The following is a 17,758-nucleotide window of genomic DNA, read 5'->3' as shown; positions in this document are numbered from 1 at the left end:
TTTTGTTAACACAAAATATATTTCCCTATTCTTAATGCAAGTATTAATGTTCCTAAAATAGAAAAACAATCTAATAGTAGTTCAACTTAATTTGTAAGAAATGTATTGATATTTAATAATTTTCCTTTGCTTTTTGCGGATCACGTTTTAATTTGAGTAAATCTAAAAATAGCCCACAAACGAACACTACAAAACAACATGAATCCTCCCATGATCAAATCACTTTTAAATTTGTCAACACATTTTTAAAAGAACAAAAAAATAAAAATAAAATAAAAAAATAAAAAATAAAAAGTCACCATGGCTAGCGCAAGAAGTTTGGTTGCCAAGGCAAATAACACTAATGTAGGCTCATTAATCTTAATGGCCTTGGTGTTAGGTTCTTGCATAGCGAATGGTGAATATCTCGGTGGCCGCCGTAACCTTGCCGCTGTTGCCGGCAGCGCTACGGTCTTTGATATTACTAAGAATGGAGCAGTGGGAACTGGTGCCACCGATTCTTCCAAGGTGAGATTTCTTTAATTTTAGGGAATTAGCGTGAGTTTCGCTTCTTAATGTAAGTTACAGTTATTATTAGTAAAATACACATGACAAGAAACATTTATCCAATAATAAATGGTTTCTTTCTTCTAAAAAATTTGTGCAACAGGCGTTTCTAAACACATGGATCCAAGTGTGTGCCAGTCCTACACCAGCAACGCTACTAGTTCCTAAAGGAGAGTTCTTGGCTGGTCCAGTAATTTTTGCTGGTCCATGCAAGAGCAAAGTGACCGTCGAGGTTCAAGGTACAATCACCGCTCCACCAAGCGGATACCCGACTCCTGAATGGTTCTTATTCGAACATGTCGATAATGTCGTCCTCACCGGACCCGGCACATTCCACGGCAAAGGTGAAGCCGTTTGGAAATCAGATGGCTGTGGTCAAAAGGCCAATTGTAATCTTCCTCCAACGGTAAGATTTAAGTTAATAATAATATCAATAACTAATATTTTTGTACTGATCATACTTACACCTTCATGCAGTCTCTAAAATTCAGAAACATCTTAAATCTTGACATTTCCGGCATTAGCTCGGTCAATGCAAAGGCCTTCCACATGTTCTTGGTAAAAACTAAAAATGTCAACGTCAAAAACATCAAGCTTACTGCCCCGGCTGAAAGTCCCAACACCGATGGTATCCATTTGAGCAATGCGGTCAACGTTCACATCGCTGACAGTTTAATAGCGACAGGAGACGATTGTATCTCAGTCGGTCGTGGTTCCACCAATGTAACCGTCGAACGCGTGACTTGTGGCCCAGGACACGGCCTAAGTGTCGGTAGTCTTGGTAAGTACCCGAACGAGGAGAATGTTGCCGGCATTCACTTTAAGAACTGCATCTTGAAAGATACCGACAATGGTCTTAGAATCAAGAGTTGGGGTGGTTCGTCTCCAAGCACAGCTGTGGACATCACCTATGAAGATATTATGATGACAAACGTCAAGAACCCTATCATCATTGACCAGAACTACGGCACAAGAGGCGGAGTAAGTATATATACCCCAGAAAATCTCAAACCAAAACTTCACTTGATTTACGAAAATATAACCTTTGTGTGTGTTTGTAGGATTCAAAAGTTGCGATAAGCAATGTGCTGTTCAAGAACGTAAGAGGAACAACAATTTCAAAAGATGAAGTTCAGATCATGTGCAGCAAATCAGTACCGTGCAAAGGAATCAGCGTCGTTGATGTGGAGTTGAACTTGGTAGGTGACAAAGGAGGTTTGGGCGGAGCTCTTTGTACTAACGCCAATGTTATCTTCGGTGGAAAACTTAGTTTCCCTATGTGTCCCAAATAAGCTTTTTGGTATAAGTAATTTGATTTTGGAAAACAAATCAAAAGTTTCCACAAACATTTTTGGTTTGTGAGTTAGTTTGTGAGTTTATCAAATATAATTGGAATATATGACTTTTTGATAATTTTTTCTATGGCTACAATTTTTCTACTTTTTTGTGGTAATAATATAATAATCAGATTGTCCAATTGATTGCTTGGAAATTTTCTGGTCATAACTTTGGTCTGTGAGTTTAGTATATACAACCATTTCACATTTAAAACATCAGCTATCTGTTTCTCTTAGACACGACAACGAACCCATAAAAGTATTCCGAGAATCAATTATGTCAGAAAAATATTTGATAGATTGCTGAGAATTTTTTTTTGTGGAGTTCCAAATTTCTTAGTAGAAAAGTGGAAACATGGAAAACTGCATAAACTTTCCAGTTTGCAATAGGGAAATCAATTGATGTTGTGTATAAATAATTCCTTTGCTTAATTGAATTTCCCCCAAATCATTCATCACGGACAAAGAAAATAAGAGACACTCTAGTAGCATCCAGGATCCGAAGCATTGTGATTCAGATCACTATCATCCAGGATCCTCAGCGTTAGTGTGACTGACTAAACATAGTGATCTTACTACATTGTGGTGGAACACAGTTTTTGAAAATTTTCCGGCCAAACCGGCAGTGGTCGTAATCAGATTATTGGTTCATTGTAAAGCTTGTAACGAGTACTACAATCTGACATATTCATACATCAAAAACGGAGTTAAATTATATGAGAAATGAATTGATGAAGTTGGTAACTTGGTGTTATCAAAACTCTGTTCTTTACGAAGTCTTAATATAACACTAAAGTCCAACATCTGGGAAGGCAAAACTTGGGGAGGGGTATAAATATGCATATGCATACACACGTAAGTTTGTTTGTTTTTTTTTTAATAACGTCTAACTTTATTGATTTCAATTCAGTGTAAAAAATATTACTTATGTTACATAGAATTTTTAACAGAGACAGCAATAACACATACTTCCTAACGCATTTGTAAAACAGGCTGATTCGCTAGATTTCCTCCACTTCGCTCTTGATTTTTTAAGAATTTTTTTTTGGCTCTCAATTTTTGTGAGTTAACATCTTTTTTTTAAAAATCTTTGAATTCGATCTATCTGTTACATCGCAATTCGTCCCAAACACTTCTGTCGTAGGAGATAACATATTTAGTTGTACATATCCATGGCATCGATATCCTTTTGTTTTGAAACCCATAACACCATATCTTCAATTTATTATAATGTGGAAAAAGCATTTTCTACCTCTTTATTGCTTCGAAGTCTTCACTTCCTTATAGTAATCCCTTACATGGTGGAACCGAAGAGATTATAACACATCCATTGATTATCAAGATAACCTCCCGAAATATTTGAGCGAATGGTTGAAACCAATCACACATAATTACCACCATACAAAGCATTATTATCATTCCACACCAACCCGTACATGATGAAAGATTTCCATACCGTTCACTCAAGAAGATGAAATCTGGTGGTGGCCATGGTTGTTTCAGTGCTCGCCACAGACCATTAAACCGTAAGGCTAACAGACAAACATCGAATGGTTGAAGATAAGATGACCAAATCTCTACCACCGGAAAGACACTATCAAACCCAGAATTTGATGGACAAACGCCGCCACTGAATCAAAGATCAATGGCCAGAAAATACCACTCAAGTAAAGGTAAAACCATCACGTCGAAACCGACGATCGTCGATAACCGAAGCAGGAAGTATTGGAGAATCTGTCACCGTCAGAGTTAGTGACACCCCATGATTTCCACCGGAAATCAGAAGGTAAAGATGAAACATCTGATTCATCCAAAACAATATCGAAACAGAGATCACAGACTAATCTAACAGAAAATAGATAGGAATAAACGAAAAAGAAAAGATCCGGCGGCGTTTGGGTGAAGAAGATGTATGGAATGGTTTGTGTAAAGGGTTGTATTTTTATCGCACTCAGAACATTTTTTTAATAAAAAAACAGAAGCAAGTTTGTTTTTTTTTTCAAATTTTAGCAAAAAAAAAAATTGCTAAAAACACACGTAAGTTTGTTCAAAGTACTTTTCCTTAATATAATACTAGAATGAGACCCGCCTTAAAACTCTGATTATTTTCTTTTGCCTTTGATTTCGATAATTTATAAAATTTTAGATGTTTTGTTATTTTGGAGTAAACTTATTATTTATTAGCAATATAGGATTTGACTCAGATCATTACCATTTACATAGGACCCATTAGGCTAACTACTGGGTTTACTGATACATTTTTTTAATTATTATGTGGATAAGCTATTTTAGAAGTGACAAATCTTTGTAAACAGTGATTTTCACAAATGCGATGAAACATATGATCATTTACTTTCATATTCTTTTTATGCAGTAAAAACATGATTAATAGATCGTCTCCGTAAAAAATATAGTATATTTTACTCATTGTTTAAAAATATAATATTTAGAGAATAAAAATTAAATAAATACTACTTTATATTCTTGAGAAAAAGCTCCAATTTCTTCTTTCTTTTCCCAAGCATTTGAATAATTTGTAAGTCACCAGACTAATAACATCTACAGACAGAAAATTTCCAAAAATGTGTTAAGTTGTTCGCAATTTGGTTTATAAAATGAACTTCAGGTTTTAACTATGTTACTATATATTAAGAGATTGTGTTTACCAACTAAAATAAGTAAAACAGTGTCCAAAGTCAACGCTGGTATCATATCTACATTGGAGTTTATTTTATAAACCCATCACCACCGTGTCCAAATCCATAAAGTTTACAGCCCTCAGCAATACGTATCTATATTGTTTAGTTAAGGTTATGATTATTATAATTTTGAACCACATAAATTTCGTTAGTTAAGAAGTAGATTTACAGAATATTTTGTGTATTATTGTAACAGAATAATCTGATATATATATTTGGGTAAATATATTAATGAAAAAATGAATAAGTCCAAAAATTTAATGACAACCTTTTAACTGTAGATAAAAATAGGATTCTATTTTAATAGATTAGATTTACATATATATTTACTATTTAGGATATTTTGTTAACAAAATATATTTCCCTATTCGTAATGCAAGTATTGATGTTTTTAAAATAGAAAAACAATCTAATAGTAGTTCCACTTAATTTGTAAGAAATGTGATGGCATTTAAGAATTTTTCTTTGTTTTTTTGCGGATCACGCTTTAATTTGAGTAAAATCTAAAAATAGCCCACAAACGAACACTATAAAACAACATGAATTCTCCCATGATCAAATCACTTTTAAATTTGTCAACACATTTTTAAAAGAACAAAAAGCAAAAATAAAAAGATATTATCACCATGGCTAGCGCAAGAATTTTTGTTGCCAAGGCATATAGTACTAATGTAGGCTCATTAATCTTAATGGCCTTGGTGTTAGGTTCTTGCGTAGCGAATGGTGAATATCTAGGTGGCCGCCGTGGCCTTGCCGCTGTTGCCGGCAACCCTACGGTCTTCGATATTACTAAGAATGGAGCAGTGGGAACTGGTGCCACCGATTCTTCCAAGGTGAGATTTCTTTAATTGTAGGGAATTAGCTTGAGTTTCGCTTCGTAATTTAAGTTACTGTTATTATTAGTAAAATACACACGAGAAGAAACATTTATCCAATAATAAATGGTTTCTTTCTTCTAAAAAAATTGTACCACAGGCGTTTCTAAACACATGGATCCAAGTGTGTGCCAGTCCTGTACCGGCAACGCTACTAGTTCCTAAAGGAGAGTTCCTGGCTGGTCCAGTAATTTTTGCTGGTCCATGCAAGAGCAAAGTGACCGTCGAAGTTCAAGGCACAATCACCGCTCCACCAAGCGGATACCCGACTCCTGAATGGTTCTTATTCGAACATGTCGATAATGTCGTCCTCACCGGACCCGGCACATTCCACGGCAAAGGTGAAGCCGTTTGGAAAGCAGATGGCTGTGGTCAAAAGGCCGTATGCAATCTTCCTCCAACGGTAAGATTTAAGTTAATAACTAGAGTATTAACCGCCCTTTAAAAGGGTAAAGGGCAGGTATAGTTCTATTTATTTATTTTTTTGAAAATTTTATATTTAGATTTTATGTAATCATATTTTGAATTTAATATTAATTTAATTTGATATAATAATTTTTAAAATAAATAGAATATATTATTGGATCAAATATTTATCAATTGAACATGTTCCTATTTAATAGAATAAATAATATCGTTAACTAATATTTTTGTACTGATCATACTTACACCTGCATGCAGTCTCTAAAATTCAGAAACATCTTAAATCTTGACATTTCCGGCATTAGCTCGGTCAACGCAAAGGCCTTCCACATGTTCTTGGTAAAAACTAAAAATGTCAACGTCCAAAACATCAAGCTTATTGCCCCTGCTGAAAGTCCCAACACCGATGGTATCCATTTGAGCAATGCGGTCAATGTTTACATCTCTGACAGTTTAGTAGCGACAGGAGACGATTGTATCTCAGTCGGTCGTGGTTCCACCAATGTAACCGTCGAACGCGTGACTTGTGGCCCAGGACACGGCCTAAGTGTCGGTAGTCTTGGTAAGTACCCGAACGAGGAGAATGTTGCCGATATTCACTTTAGGAACTGCACCATGAAAGATACCGACAATGGTCTTAGAATCAAGAGTTGGGGTGGTTCGTCTCCAAGCACAGCTGTGGACATCACCTATGAAGATATTATTATGACAAACGTCAAGAACCCAATCATCATTGACCAAAACTACGGCACAAGAGGCGGAGTAAGAATATATACCCCAGAAAATCTCAAACCAAAACTTCACTTGATTTACGAAAATATAACCTTTGTGTGTGTTTGTAGGATTCAAAAGTTGCGATAAGCAATGTGCTGTTCAAGAACGTAAGAGGAACAACAATTTCAAAAGATGAAGTTCAGATCATGTGCAGCAAAGCAGTACCGTGCAAAGGAGTCAGCGTCGTTGATGTGGAGTTGAACTTCGTAGGTGACAAAGGAGGACATCCCTCGTCGTCAGGAGGTTTGGTCGGAGCTCTTTGTACCAACGCCAATGTTATCTTCGGTGGAAAACTTAGCTTCCCTATGTGTCCCAAATAAGCTTTTTGGTATAAGTAATTTGATGTTGAAAAACAAATCAAAAATTTCCACAAACATTTTTTTGTTTATGTTTGTGAGTTAGTTTGTGTGTTTATCAACAATAATTGGAATATATGATTTTTTATAATATATGATTTTTTATAATTTTTTCTATGACTATTTTTTTTTCCATCTGATTTTGATTAATAAAACTTGAAGAACATACAAAGATGAAATCCTAGAACCCATAACAAGGTGACGAGAACCCAAACAACGGGTGACACTTGAACAAAAACTACAGCAATAACAAGAGAACTCTAGACTCATTATAACCAAAGCTAAAGAAAATCCTTGACAAGGGATAACAATACTAATCCTTCTACACTTTGAACAGCAGGAACTCTTAACGAAAGAGGAAGCGTTACAGTTGCAGTGGCCATAACAACGAAACCAAACTACACTTACCTGAACCTTCACCTGAACCTTCAGTTCACAGTACAAACCCAGAACCAGATAACTTTTTCTATGACTATAACTTTTCTATTTTTTGTGGTAGTAATATAATAAACAGATCCGTCAATTAATTGCTTGAATTTTTTTTCCGGTCATAACTTTGGTCTGTGAGTTTAGTGTATACAACCATTTCACATTAAAACTATACTCTATTTAAAACCTCGGACCAAAGGAACAAAATAAAATTAAAACATCAGCTATCTCTAGCCTGAAAGCTTTCCTTTGTTTCTTAAATTTAGCTTAACTTAATTAGTAACAAGCACATAAATGGTCAAGCTAACTGAGAGTATCGATGTCTCCAGTGTCCACCATCTCAAGAACTTCCCCAATGATATTAATACAAGGCAGAGAACAAAAACTTTCCACCCTCTTAAATTCATTTGAAAACTTATACGAATCCTTCATTCCCGTTTACAAAGTACACCTAGAAAGCGTTGATGTGTCCAGTCGTGTCCATGTGCATCTTTCAGAATATAGCTTTGAACTCCATCACCATATAATTACCCATGCTAAATCGATCGAAAGTTCAAGTTGAACTGTTCAACATCACCGCCTAAAGTAACGTTTTGACAAATTTAAAAACAACACATAATAACCCATGCTATCGAAACTTCAACACCACGCCTAAAGTGAAGTTTTGAGGAACTTCGAGTCACCAGAAAATAACCAGCTGTTTTTCCTTTAGTGTGTCAACTTTTCAATCGATATATATATATTTACCAAAGATTCAGGAAACTCATGCTTTGTGTTTGGCATTGTTGGAATGAAACGTGTTCTTGGCTATATTATAAGAGAATAATATTATAAGAAACTCATGCTTTGTGTTTCTCAATTGTTGGAGAAGGTAATTAACTCATTTAGTGGTGATTCCCATTATTATAGAATCATTGAAGCAATTATGGAGTATCCCCTTTATCCTTGAATCAGTAATCTAATGCAAAATCTTAGTAAAGAAATAGCTCAAGAGCAAATTTAAGTAATGCATAGACATGATCACTCGGTGAATCGTAAAGAAACACTTAAGAAAATCAAAAGTACATAAAACATAAGAGAATCACTGGAGAGCGTTGAGCACCGAAGGGGGTGGTGCTCTATAAAGAAAAGAGACTCTCGATGTGATTTGGGAAAACTTCAATGGTGAACTTGCTGTTCGTATCAAGTCCACAACGGCGTCTAAGGTCACCCATATTACTTTCAAAAATGACTTTTCTAGTACTGTTTCTCCTCGGATCCAAATATAGAATATAAAACGTTTCATGGAAACCAAATGGAGCAAAAACAAGCTCACCAGCATCTGTAGTACCCCTGAAATCTATAGAATACTTCTGAACGCTCTCGCATGGTAAATGAAGAACAAAGCGTTCACCTGTTTCACCATGACGACTAGCTCTGTAATACAGAATCCCATCGAAGCATCGCCCATATCCACATGGACGATGCCTAGGGCAACGTCCTTTGGTTATTATTCTCCATGATTCTTGACCTCCCAGTGTAAGAACCCTAGGCTGATCGGTATGTTTCGTTGTAGACATGAACAATACTTTGTGTTTACCTTCCAAAGGATCGTAGCCCAAATAAGACCCCCAACGTCCGTTTTGACTCGAGCTGCATTTATCAGGATATGGTAAGGCTAAAAACTGTTTCAAGGTTGGGTTCCAAATCTTGAATACATGTGATAAAATCAATCCATGGATGCTCTCGGATCGCGAGCCTTTCCCATCTAAGTCTGTAATTTGGTAACTGTAGAATGGAGAACAAGTCGACCTGTCAGGAATATAGTGTTGAGGAAACGAGAAAACATATCTTTCCGAACCAGATGCGAAGGTGACCAGAAGAGTCGGTGATCAAGAAGTGGACCGAGACTCGAAGGAGTTGATAAAACTCGGAAGTGTGATGAGAGAAGACCACAGCTTTGACACACATCGATATCTCAGGGTTGATTTCCAAGGAAGCCTTGAGAGTATCTCCATGGTTAGATCAATAGGAATATGGTTTGGTTGTGGTTTATCATCTATGGATCTCTCTCGTCTTCTTCTCTTCTTGTTCTTCCATGCCTGATTCCTCAACATTACTTTCTTCTTCAAAACCTCATATTCTTTCTTCCGGTTATATTCCCCTTTTTACTAGTATTGTTTGTAATAAGGGTTCCATATATAATTACAAAACAGTACTTCTAATATAGGCCGCACGTTATATAATAAACCGAGTCTGGCGTAGTTGAATTTCCCTAGTTGAGAGAACTATTTGGAAATTATAACCCCCTTTGAGAGAACTTTTGCAGTTCCTTTTTTATTCAGACGATAAGTTAACAATCGACGTAAAAGGTGGAGGTGTGTCAATTAAAAAAAGGATAACAACATAAAATTTCCCATTTTTGTAGAGTTTAGGAAAAAAAAAGAAATATGGAAAAGAGCATAAGCTTTTCAGTTTCCAATTTTGTTTTTTTTTGTAGAGTTTAGTAAAAAAAGAAAAAAGATAAGAACATGATTCTGAGACCTACCTAAACGTATGAGTTTTCAGTTTGCTGAGAATTTGAAGCTAAAGTGTCGCTTCGGTGAAGCAAAAAGCAAGAGAGCTCAAGGTGAAGCGAGAGCATATCTGACAAAGGCAATGGATGATATAAACCCAAATTTAATAGAGTTATCTGAACGTGTCTCAAAGCCCAAGGAAGAGCTAATCCCGGATGATCATCATGTTGAGTGGCGGGATGCAAATATCCTCATGGTGAATGGTACCATTACCGAGAGCTATCTGAAGTTAGAAAAAAAAGTTGTACTCAATACGGTTGAGCATCCCCTTCCCTTAGAGCCACTTGCAGAGGCAACAGCGTCTCCACCTCAACAACCTCTTAAACTGACAAAGAAGAAAGAAACTTCCAACTCAGAGGCGTGTGGCAAAATAAAAAGTAGAAACAAGAGATGATGATCAGGCAAGGGTTGCTTGAACCACAAGAAAGAGAGGAAGCTTTTTGATGATCCAACAACTGTGGTGGAGACGATAGTGACCGTATACAAGGTCTACAAGATTTCAAATCCCGAAACAAGATTCAAGGTAGAGATGAATGCTAGACAAAACAGATTGACTGGGCTGTAGCGTGATGACGGGTGGGATGAATGTCGTTGTAGTTGAGGGTAAGAGAAAAACAATAAAGAGATACGAGAAACTGATGATGACGCGGATAAACTTGGAAAAGAGGAAGAGAAGAAGAATGGTGCAAATAAGTGTTGGTTGGTTTGGCAAGGAAGTGTTTTGAAACCGCGCGAGTTTTCATAGGTTTCATGTACAAGAGTGTTTGACCGAATCTGCTACCAAGAAAGTTTTCACGGATGCTGGTGTTGCTCATTACTGGGATCTCGCTCTTAGTTACTCCCATGACTTTTTTTGGCACAAGTTACGTACTCACATGACTAAAATTCTCTTTTCATATTCTGTTAAACTTGTAATCAATCATATCATCTTCATCTTTTCTTAGCTCTAACCAACTTGTAAGTATTCGTAGGCTATAGTTTAAATTAGAGAAAAAGAAATTAATTTAAAGAGATTCGTGCGTGTTTGGTATTTTATAAACTCTGTGTGTTGCTTCAACAAAGAGAGATTGATCTACTTCGTCATATCTTGTCCACTATTTGGAACTAATAGTATGCCAATATTTTATATTAGTAAGAAATAGCATTAGAAAAAATATAAGTAACAGTTGCTTAAAAAAGAAAATATCTAAGTAATGCATAGACATGAACTCAGTGAATTACTTAAGAGCATTGAGCACCGAAGTTGTTGCTCTATAAAGAGAATAAACTCTCGATGTGATTTGGGAAAACTTCCACAGTGAACTTGTTGTGGTTGCTATGAATTCCACAACGGCCTCTTCCAAAAAATACTTTTCTAGTACTGTGTCTCCTCGGATCTAAATATAAAATATAAGATTCTTGATAGAAACTGTACGGAGCAAAAATAAGCTCACCAGCATCTGTAATACCCCTGAAATGTATAGAATTCCTCCCTACTCTCCTACATGGTAGACGACGAAGATCAAAGCGTGACATCCACTCGTTTCCGTGTGCATCTTTCAAAATATAGAGTTTAACAACATTAGAGGTAAGAGTAACTAAGGCTACCCGTCCCTTATAAGGTATCATATGAAGCTGACGAGAGCGATCCTCCTCCGGAAACTTTATAGGATTGAAGTATTCAGATTTGACATCAAAGCTCATTATGATATCATGACCATCACTAGGGATGTTATATAGGGTTGTGAGATTTAGGGCTGACCCAGCCCATTCAATAATTTAAGAACCCTAACCCAAATGTATTATTCATAAAATGTTTAGGGTCACTTTAGGGTTGGGTTAAAGAAATAAAGGGTTTTCACAGGGTTAACCCTATTAGATATTTTTTTTTGTTATAGAACAATGTTTTAGTGTAGGGTCAAACCCTCAATTTTTTTTTTGATTTTTCGATAAAATTGCTAAAAAAGTTTCTATAAAATTTCAGAAATGATTTTTTTCCGTTAAAATCACAAAAAAAAAAAATATTTTGCCAAAATCGGTTTTTTGCCAAAAATCGGAAAAATCAAGTTTTTCCGAAAAAAACCACAAAACCGAGTTTTCCCACAAAAAACCACAAAATAGAGTTTTTCCACATAAACCGCAAAACTGGTTTTTCCCGCCAAAATCGATAAATTAAGTTTTCCCACCAAAAACCGAGAAACCCGAGAAATCGAGTTTCAAGCCAAAATTAGGAAATCGAATTTTCCCGTCAAAACCGAAAAATCGAGAAATGAGTTTTTCCGCAAAAACGAGAAACCGAGGTTCCCGCCAAAACCGAGAAATTAGGGTTCCCGCCAAAACAAGAAAAAGAGTTATCCCACCGAAAACCGAGAAATCGAGTTTCCGAGAAATCAGGGGTTTTCAAGAAAACCGAGAAAATCTTTTTTTCGAGAAAACCGAAAAATCGGTTTTTCCGAGAAAAAATAAGAAATCGGGGTTTCCCGCCAAAACCGAGAAATCGGATTTTTCGAGAAAACCGAGAAATCAGGTTTTTCCCAAAGAAACCGAGAAATCGAGTTTTCCCGAGAAAACGAGAAATCAGGGTTTTCCCGAGAAAACAAGAAATTAGGGTTTCCGCTAAAACCGAGAAATCAGGGTTTCCCGCTAAAACCGAGAAATCAGGGTTTTCTGCCAAACCGAGAAATCGAGTTTCCCGAGAAAACCGAGAAATTGAGTTTTTCCGAGAAATCGAGTTTTCCCGAGAAAACCGAGTTTTCCCGAGAAAACCGAGAAAATCGAGTTTTCTGAGAAAAACGAGAAATCAGCTTTTTCCTAGAAAACCGAGAAATCGAGTTTTCCGAGAAAAATCGAGAAATCGAGGTTTCCCGCCAAAACCGAAAAAATCGAGTTTTCCAACCAAAACCGGGAAATTGAGTTTTCCGTTAAAACCGAGAAATCGAATTTTTCCCGAGAAAACCGAGAAATCCGGGTTTTCCCGAGAAAACCAAGAAATTAGGGTTTCCCGCTAAAACCGAGAAATCAGGGTTTCCCGCTAAAACCGAGAAATCAGGGTTTTCTGCCAAAACCGAGAAATCGAGTTTTCCCGAGAAAACCGAGAAATCGAGTTTTTCCGAGAAATCGAGTTTTCCCGAGAAAACCGAGTTTTCCCGAGAAAACCGAGAAATCGAGTTTTCTGAGAAAAACGAGAAATCGGCTTTTTCCTAGAAAACCGAGAAATCGAGTTTTTCCGAGAAAATCGAGAAATCGAGGTTTCCCGCCAAAACCGAGAAATCGAGTTTTCCAACCAAAACCGGGAAATCGAGTTTTCCGTTAAAACTGGGAAATCGAATTTTTCCGTCAAAATTTAGAAATTTTTGTTTTCTACCAAAACCGAAAAATTGAGTTTTCTCGCCAATACCACAAAAATGAGTTTTCCCGCCAAAACCAGAAAAATAAGTTTTCCCACCAAAACCTGGAAATTGAATTTTTCTGTCCAAATAAAAAAATTAAGGTTTTCTGCCGAATACACAAAATTTTGTTTTTTGTTGAATTTGCAAAATCTCATTTTCCATCAAAATTCTGAAAATAGCTACACAGTGTTAATCATGTTAATATTATTTGCTTTTGTTTTAAAAGATTTTATAAAATGGGTAACCCTAACCCAACCCCTTCATGCATTGACTATTAGGGTTAATGTTGGGTTGTGTTAGAATAGGGTTGGGTGTATATTTTATAGGGTTGGGTTGGGCTGGGTAACCCAATACAACATCCCTAACCATCACCAAGAAGACGAGCTTTATAATACAGAATCCCATTGAAGCATCGCCCATATTCTCCAGTTGGACGATGCATAGGGCAACGTCCTTTGGTTATTGTTCTCCATGATTCTTGAGCTCCCAATGTAAGAATAAGAGGCTTATCCGAGTATTTTTTAGACAATACACAAATTACTTTGTGTTTACCCGCCAATGGATCGTATCCTAAATAAGACGACCAGCCTAAATAAGACGACCAGCCTCGATTCGAGCTGTGTTTACCAGGAGGACGAGGTAATGCAGAAAACCGTCTCAAGGTTGGGTTCCAAATCTTCAATACGGGTGTTAAAATCAATCCATGGATGCTCTCGGATCGCGAACCTTTCCAATCTAAGTTTGTTATTTCATAACTGTATAATGGAGAATAAGTCGACCCGCTAGGACTCTGGTGTGTAGGAAAGAATAACACATGTTTTGTCGATTCTGTTGATAAGGTCACCATAAGAGTCGGTGGCAGTAAAGAGGACTGAGACGCGAAGGAGTTGATAAGACTCGGGAGTGTGGTGAAAGAAGACCAGAGCTTGGATACACATAGAAATCTTGCTATCGATTTAGCAGGAAGTCTTGAGATTATCTCCAAGGTTAGATCAAGAGGAATATGGTATTGTTGTGATTTTTGATCATCATCTTGTGTTACTCTGTGGATCTCTCTTGTCTTCTTGTCCTCTTGTTCCTCCATGGCCGAGTGCGCAACAATGACAATTTTAATCTTTCTCAAAAAAAAAAAAAAACAATGAAAATTTTAAAAACCCTAATTCCTTCTTCTAGCTATATATATATCCCACTTTGTATTTTAAAACTAGAATTAGAATATGTTATATTTTATTTTAAAAAAATTTAAACTACGTTTTCTATTAACTTGTTTTGAATGACTAATATATACAGCTAAGTTACTAGTTTTTTCTATTATTTTATTGATATAGGTAGTTATAAAAGGATGTGAATTTTGTTATATTTCGATCAATTTAATTGACATTATCAAAAAAAAATTCAACACAGTTCTTTATTTCTCTTCAAAATATCTTTTTTTCTGAAAATAGAGAAATATATAGAAATATGTTGAAAAAAACATATTTCTATATTTCTCTTCAAAATATCTTAAAATAGTTATTTTGTTCTAATATATTTGGATAGTAACATTTACATATTTTGACCCAAAAAGTAACATTTACATATAACTACTTGTAAATAGAGGGAAATTCATATTATTTATATATAGTGGCTAATATTTTATATCTTTAAATAAATAAATTGGATATTATTTCATTTTTATCTAGTTTTCCTATTAAAAATATATATAAATGGCCCGGAGAAGATATGATATGGACTTAGATTTTATTAAAATTGTTGACAACAGGATACATGATAGACACGGCTGTGAGAAAGAGACACGGCGCAAGATCTCTCCGGGAACGTTTGGCAGCACTGTAAGCACCCTTGTCCTTCTTCTTTGACGAATCAGTGATGAACTAGTTGAGAAAGATAGATAGTCTTGTTTCTTGCTTATGTAAGGAACTAGTGTTGTATGGATATGGATAGTATTGAACTGATCAAGACATGATTGAACGATATATTTCCTTGTGTTCTCAGTGAAACAGACCCAAGTGTAACTGATGCTGCTGTTTCGCGAATCGCTCAGGGGACGAAGATACTTGCAGAATGTGGGTATGAAAAGGTCTTCAAGCAAACATTTGATTGCCTTGTGGGTATGAAAAGGTCTTCAAGCAAACATTTGATTGCCTTCCTGATGAGCATCTTCGCAAGACCAATACTTGCTACTTGTCTACATCGCTGGTTCTGTGATGGGTGTTATGTATCTTTCTACGCACAAGCTTGCGTTCTGTAGTGACAGTCCTCTTTCCTACAAAGAAGATGATCAGACCAAGTGGAGCTATTACAAGGTAATATTGGCTGGGTCCTGTGGTCCCTTTTTCTTTCTTGATTTTTGGTCTGATATCTGTAATTATTTGATTATATATGTTAGTGACACTAGTCATTTCCTATGCATCTGTATACATAGATAAATACTTTGTTACTTCAGTTTCGTAGGATATAACAAAATTTCTTGTCATTTCTAATTACATCTACCGTCTAACGATTTTTCCTGAGTAGACATTTGTTAAAGTATATGTATTCCGAGGACTAAATCTTTTAGGATTCCTGATAAAACTAGAGGAGACATTAATAGTTGTCGGTTTGAGAGTTTTGACTGGTTCAAAATATAAGGTTTAAGGGCTGCCAAACCCCAAACATGAGCTGGAAACACTACACAACCCGACCAAGCTGTAAACTTGTTTATAAAATGATCTCTGCATGCTTGTTGTATCAACCAAAACAGATTTTGAGATCTGGGTGGGTTTTCCTTTTGAGAACCTTAGACTCTTTTATTTCTCATCCTTCTCTGTGGAGTCTGTGAGTGATGATTTTGATCTGATATTGGACAGGTGGTACTTCCGGTGAACCAGCTGAAGGCAGTGAACCCATCAACAAGCAGAGTAAACACATCTGAGAGAAGTACATACAAGTGATTTTTTGTCGACAACCAGGAGTTCTGGTTTATGGGGTTTGTGACTTATGATAGCGCTGTGAAGAGCATCCAAGAAGCTGTGCAGTCGCATGCTCCATGAGCGTCCACCGGGTGTCTGTAGTATTGTGCATTATATATTTATATATATATGAAACAGTGTGTGTTTTTGTACTTGATACCATTTCAGGTTGTGTTGTACACGATCGATTTCTTAGCAAGTCTTGAGAGTATCTCCAAGATTAGATCAAGAGGAATATTGTCTACTTGAGATCTATCATCTCTGGATCTCTCTCGTCTGCTTCTTCATCCATGGTTGATTGCTCATCTTTCTCGTCTGCTTCTCTCATCCATGGTTGATTGCTCAACAATACTTTCTTCTCGAAAACCCTCATTCTTTCTTCCTGTTATATTCTCCGTTTTGACTAGCATTGTTTGTATTTAGAGCTCCATATATAATACAATACAGTAGGCCACAAGTTATATAATAAACCGAGCTCGAAAAAGAGATTACAAATATTAATTATAAAGAAATACCATAGGATAGCAATAAAAAAATTTGTTGTCACAAATATAGATTATAAGGATTAAAATGGTGGCCATGCCATTCTTTTGTTATTTTTTTTTTGAAATTAAGTTTTTTACTCTTTCATCCTCATTTTTTCAAGTATTTACAATATTGTTATTATCATAAACACACAACTACCATGAATAACCACTATGAAACTTTTAATGCATTTAAAATCGATTTACATTTTTTCTTTTTCATTTCTTATGAAGTAAAAATAACATCTCTTTCACTTTCTCTCTATCTTCATAAAAAATGAGATTTTGATTCTAAATTTTATGATTCAAAGAACCATTCAAGTTTACGATTCTTGGTGGGTTATTTTCGTTTGAACTTATGCGTGCTTGGAGAATATTTATGTGTGTTAAACAAATTATCTCATTGGTTAAAGCTACGAATCATTTTTCAGATATATTCGCCAGAAGACTTCCATGTAAGTTTTTTGGTAATAGAAGACTTACACGAAAGTCTTATAGTCAATGCATAGAGGTACGAACTGAATTTTCTTAATTGTTAGGTTCTTGAATACAAAGGATTAGTTTCTCACTTAGACAATTTTTTCTGAAATATATAGTCTCTTCTCATATCATTTATGTAAGAAACTCAACGAGTTGGAACTTTGTTTAGCTGTAGATAATGAAAAGAAAAAATAATATTAACGTGCAAGGATTACACAAAATATATGTGAGAAGCTGAGAAAGATTTGTTGTGTCTGGAAACATGAAGTGTCAGTGATGTTGGAATGAGTTATACATTGGGCAGTTTCGCAGGAGGTTGAGGAGGATAAACTTGATCATTGTCGGTTATTCAGACAAGGGTCTTGATGGATTGGCTAGAGGATGTAAAGACCTACAAAGGCTAGAGCTCGTGTCGTGTTTGTTCAGTTATACGAGAATAGT

The 17,758-nt window shown here is 35.9% G+C and overlaps 2 protein-coding genes and 3 pseudogenes across 2 annotated transcripts; 3 read left to right on the top strand and 2 right to left on the bottom strand.

The window, feature by feature from the left end:
* Positions 1–250: 250 nt before the first annotated feature.
* Positions 251–1,848, top strand: LOC108821970 (exopolygalacturonase clone GBGE184-like). The gene is made up of 4 exons (XM_018594974.2): positions 251–507; positions 650–952; positions 1,024–1,527; positions 1,608–1,848. Exons 1-4 carry the CDS (start codon positions 301–303, stop codon positions 1,836–1,838), a joined length of 1,245 nt encoding a protein of 414 aa, XP_018450476.1. The 5' UTR covers positions 251–300; the 3' UTR covers positions 1,839–1,848.
* Positions 1,849–5,162: 3,314 nt separating this feature from the next.
* LOC130504332 (exopolygalacturonase clone GBGE184-like) lies at positions 5,163–7,097 on the top strand. The gene is made up of 4 exons (XM_056998948.1): positions 5,163–5,415; positions 5,558–5,860; positions 6,139–6,642; positions 6,723–7,097. The coding sequence occupies exons 1-4, from the start codon at positions 5,209–5,211 to the stop codon at positions 6,972–6,974; spliced, it is 1,266 nt and encodes a 421-aa protein (XP_056854928.1). The 5' UTR covers positions 5,163–5,208; the 3' UTR covers positions 6,975–7,097.
* A 1,460-nt stretch (positions 7,098–8,557) lies between these two features.
* LOC108819791 (putative F-box protein At1g47790) lies at positions 8,558–9,586 on the bottom strand (annotated as a pseudogene).
* Positions 9,587–11,123: 1,537 nt separating this feature from the next.
* LOC130504331 (putative F-box protein At1g47790) lies at positions 11,124–14,485 on the bottom strand (annotated as a pseudogene).
* LOC130504333 (GEM-like protein 1) lies at positions 14,445–16,611 on the top strand (annotated as a pseudogene).
* Positions 16,612–17,758: the final 1,147 nt, after the last annotated feature.

The sequence above is a fragment of the Raphanus sativus genome, unplaced genomic scaffold (assembly GCF_000801105.2).
Source record: "Raphanus sativus cultivar WK10039 unplaced genomic scaffold, ASM80110v3 Scaffold1501, whole genome shotgun sequence".
NCBI lineage: Eukaryota > Viridiplantae > Streptophyta > Magnoliopsida > Brassicales > Brassicaceae > Raphanus > Raphanus sativus.
Note: the sequence above shows the minus strand (reverse complement) of the source record. Positions and strands in the feature narration are given on the sequence as shown.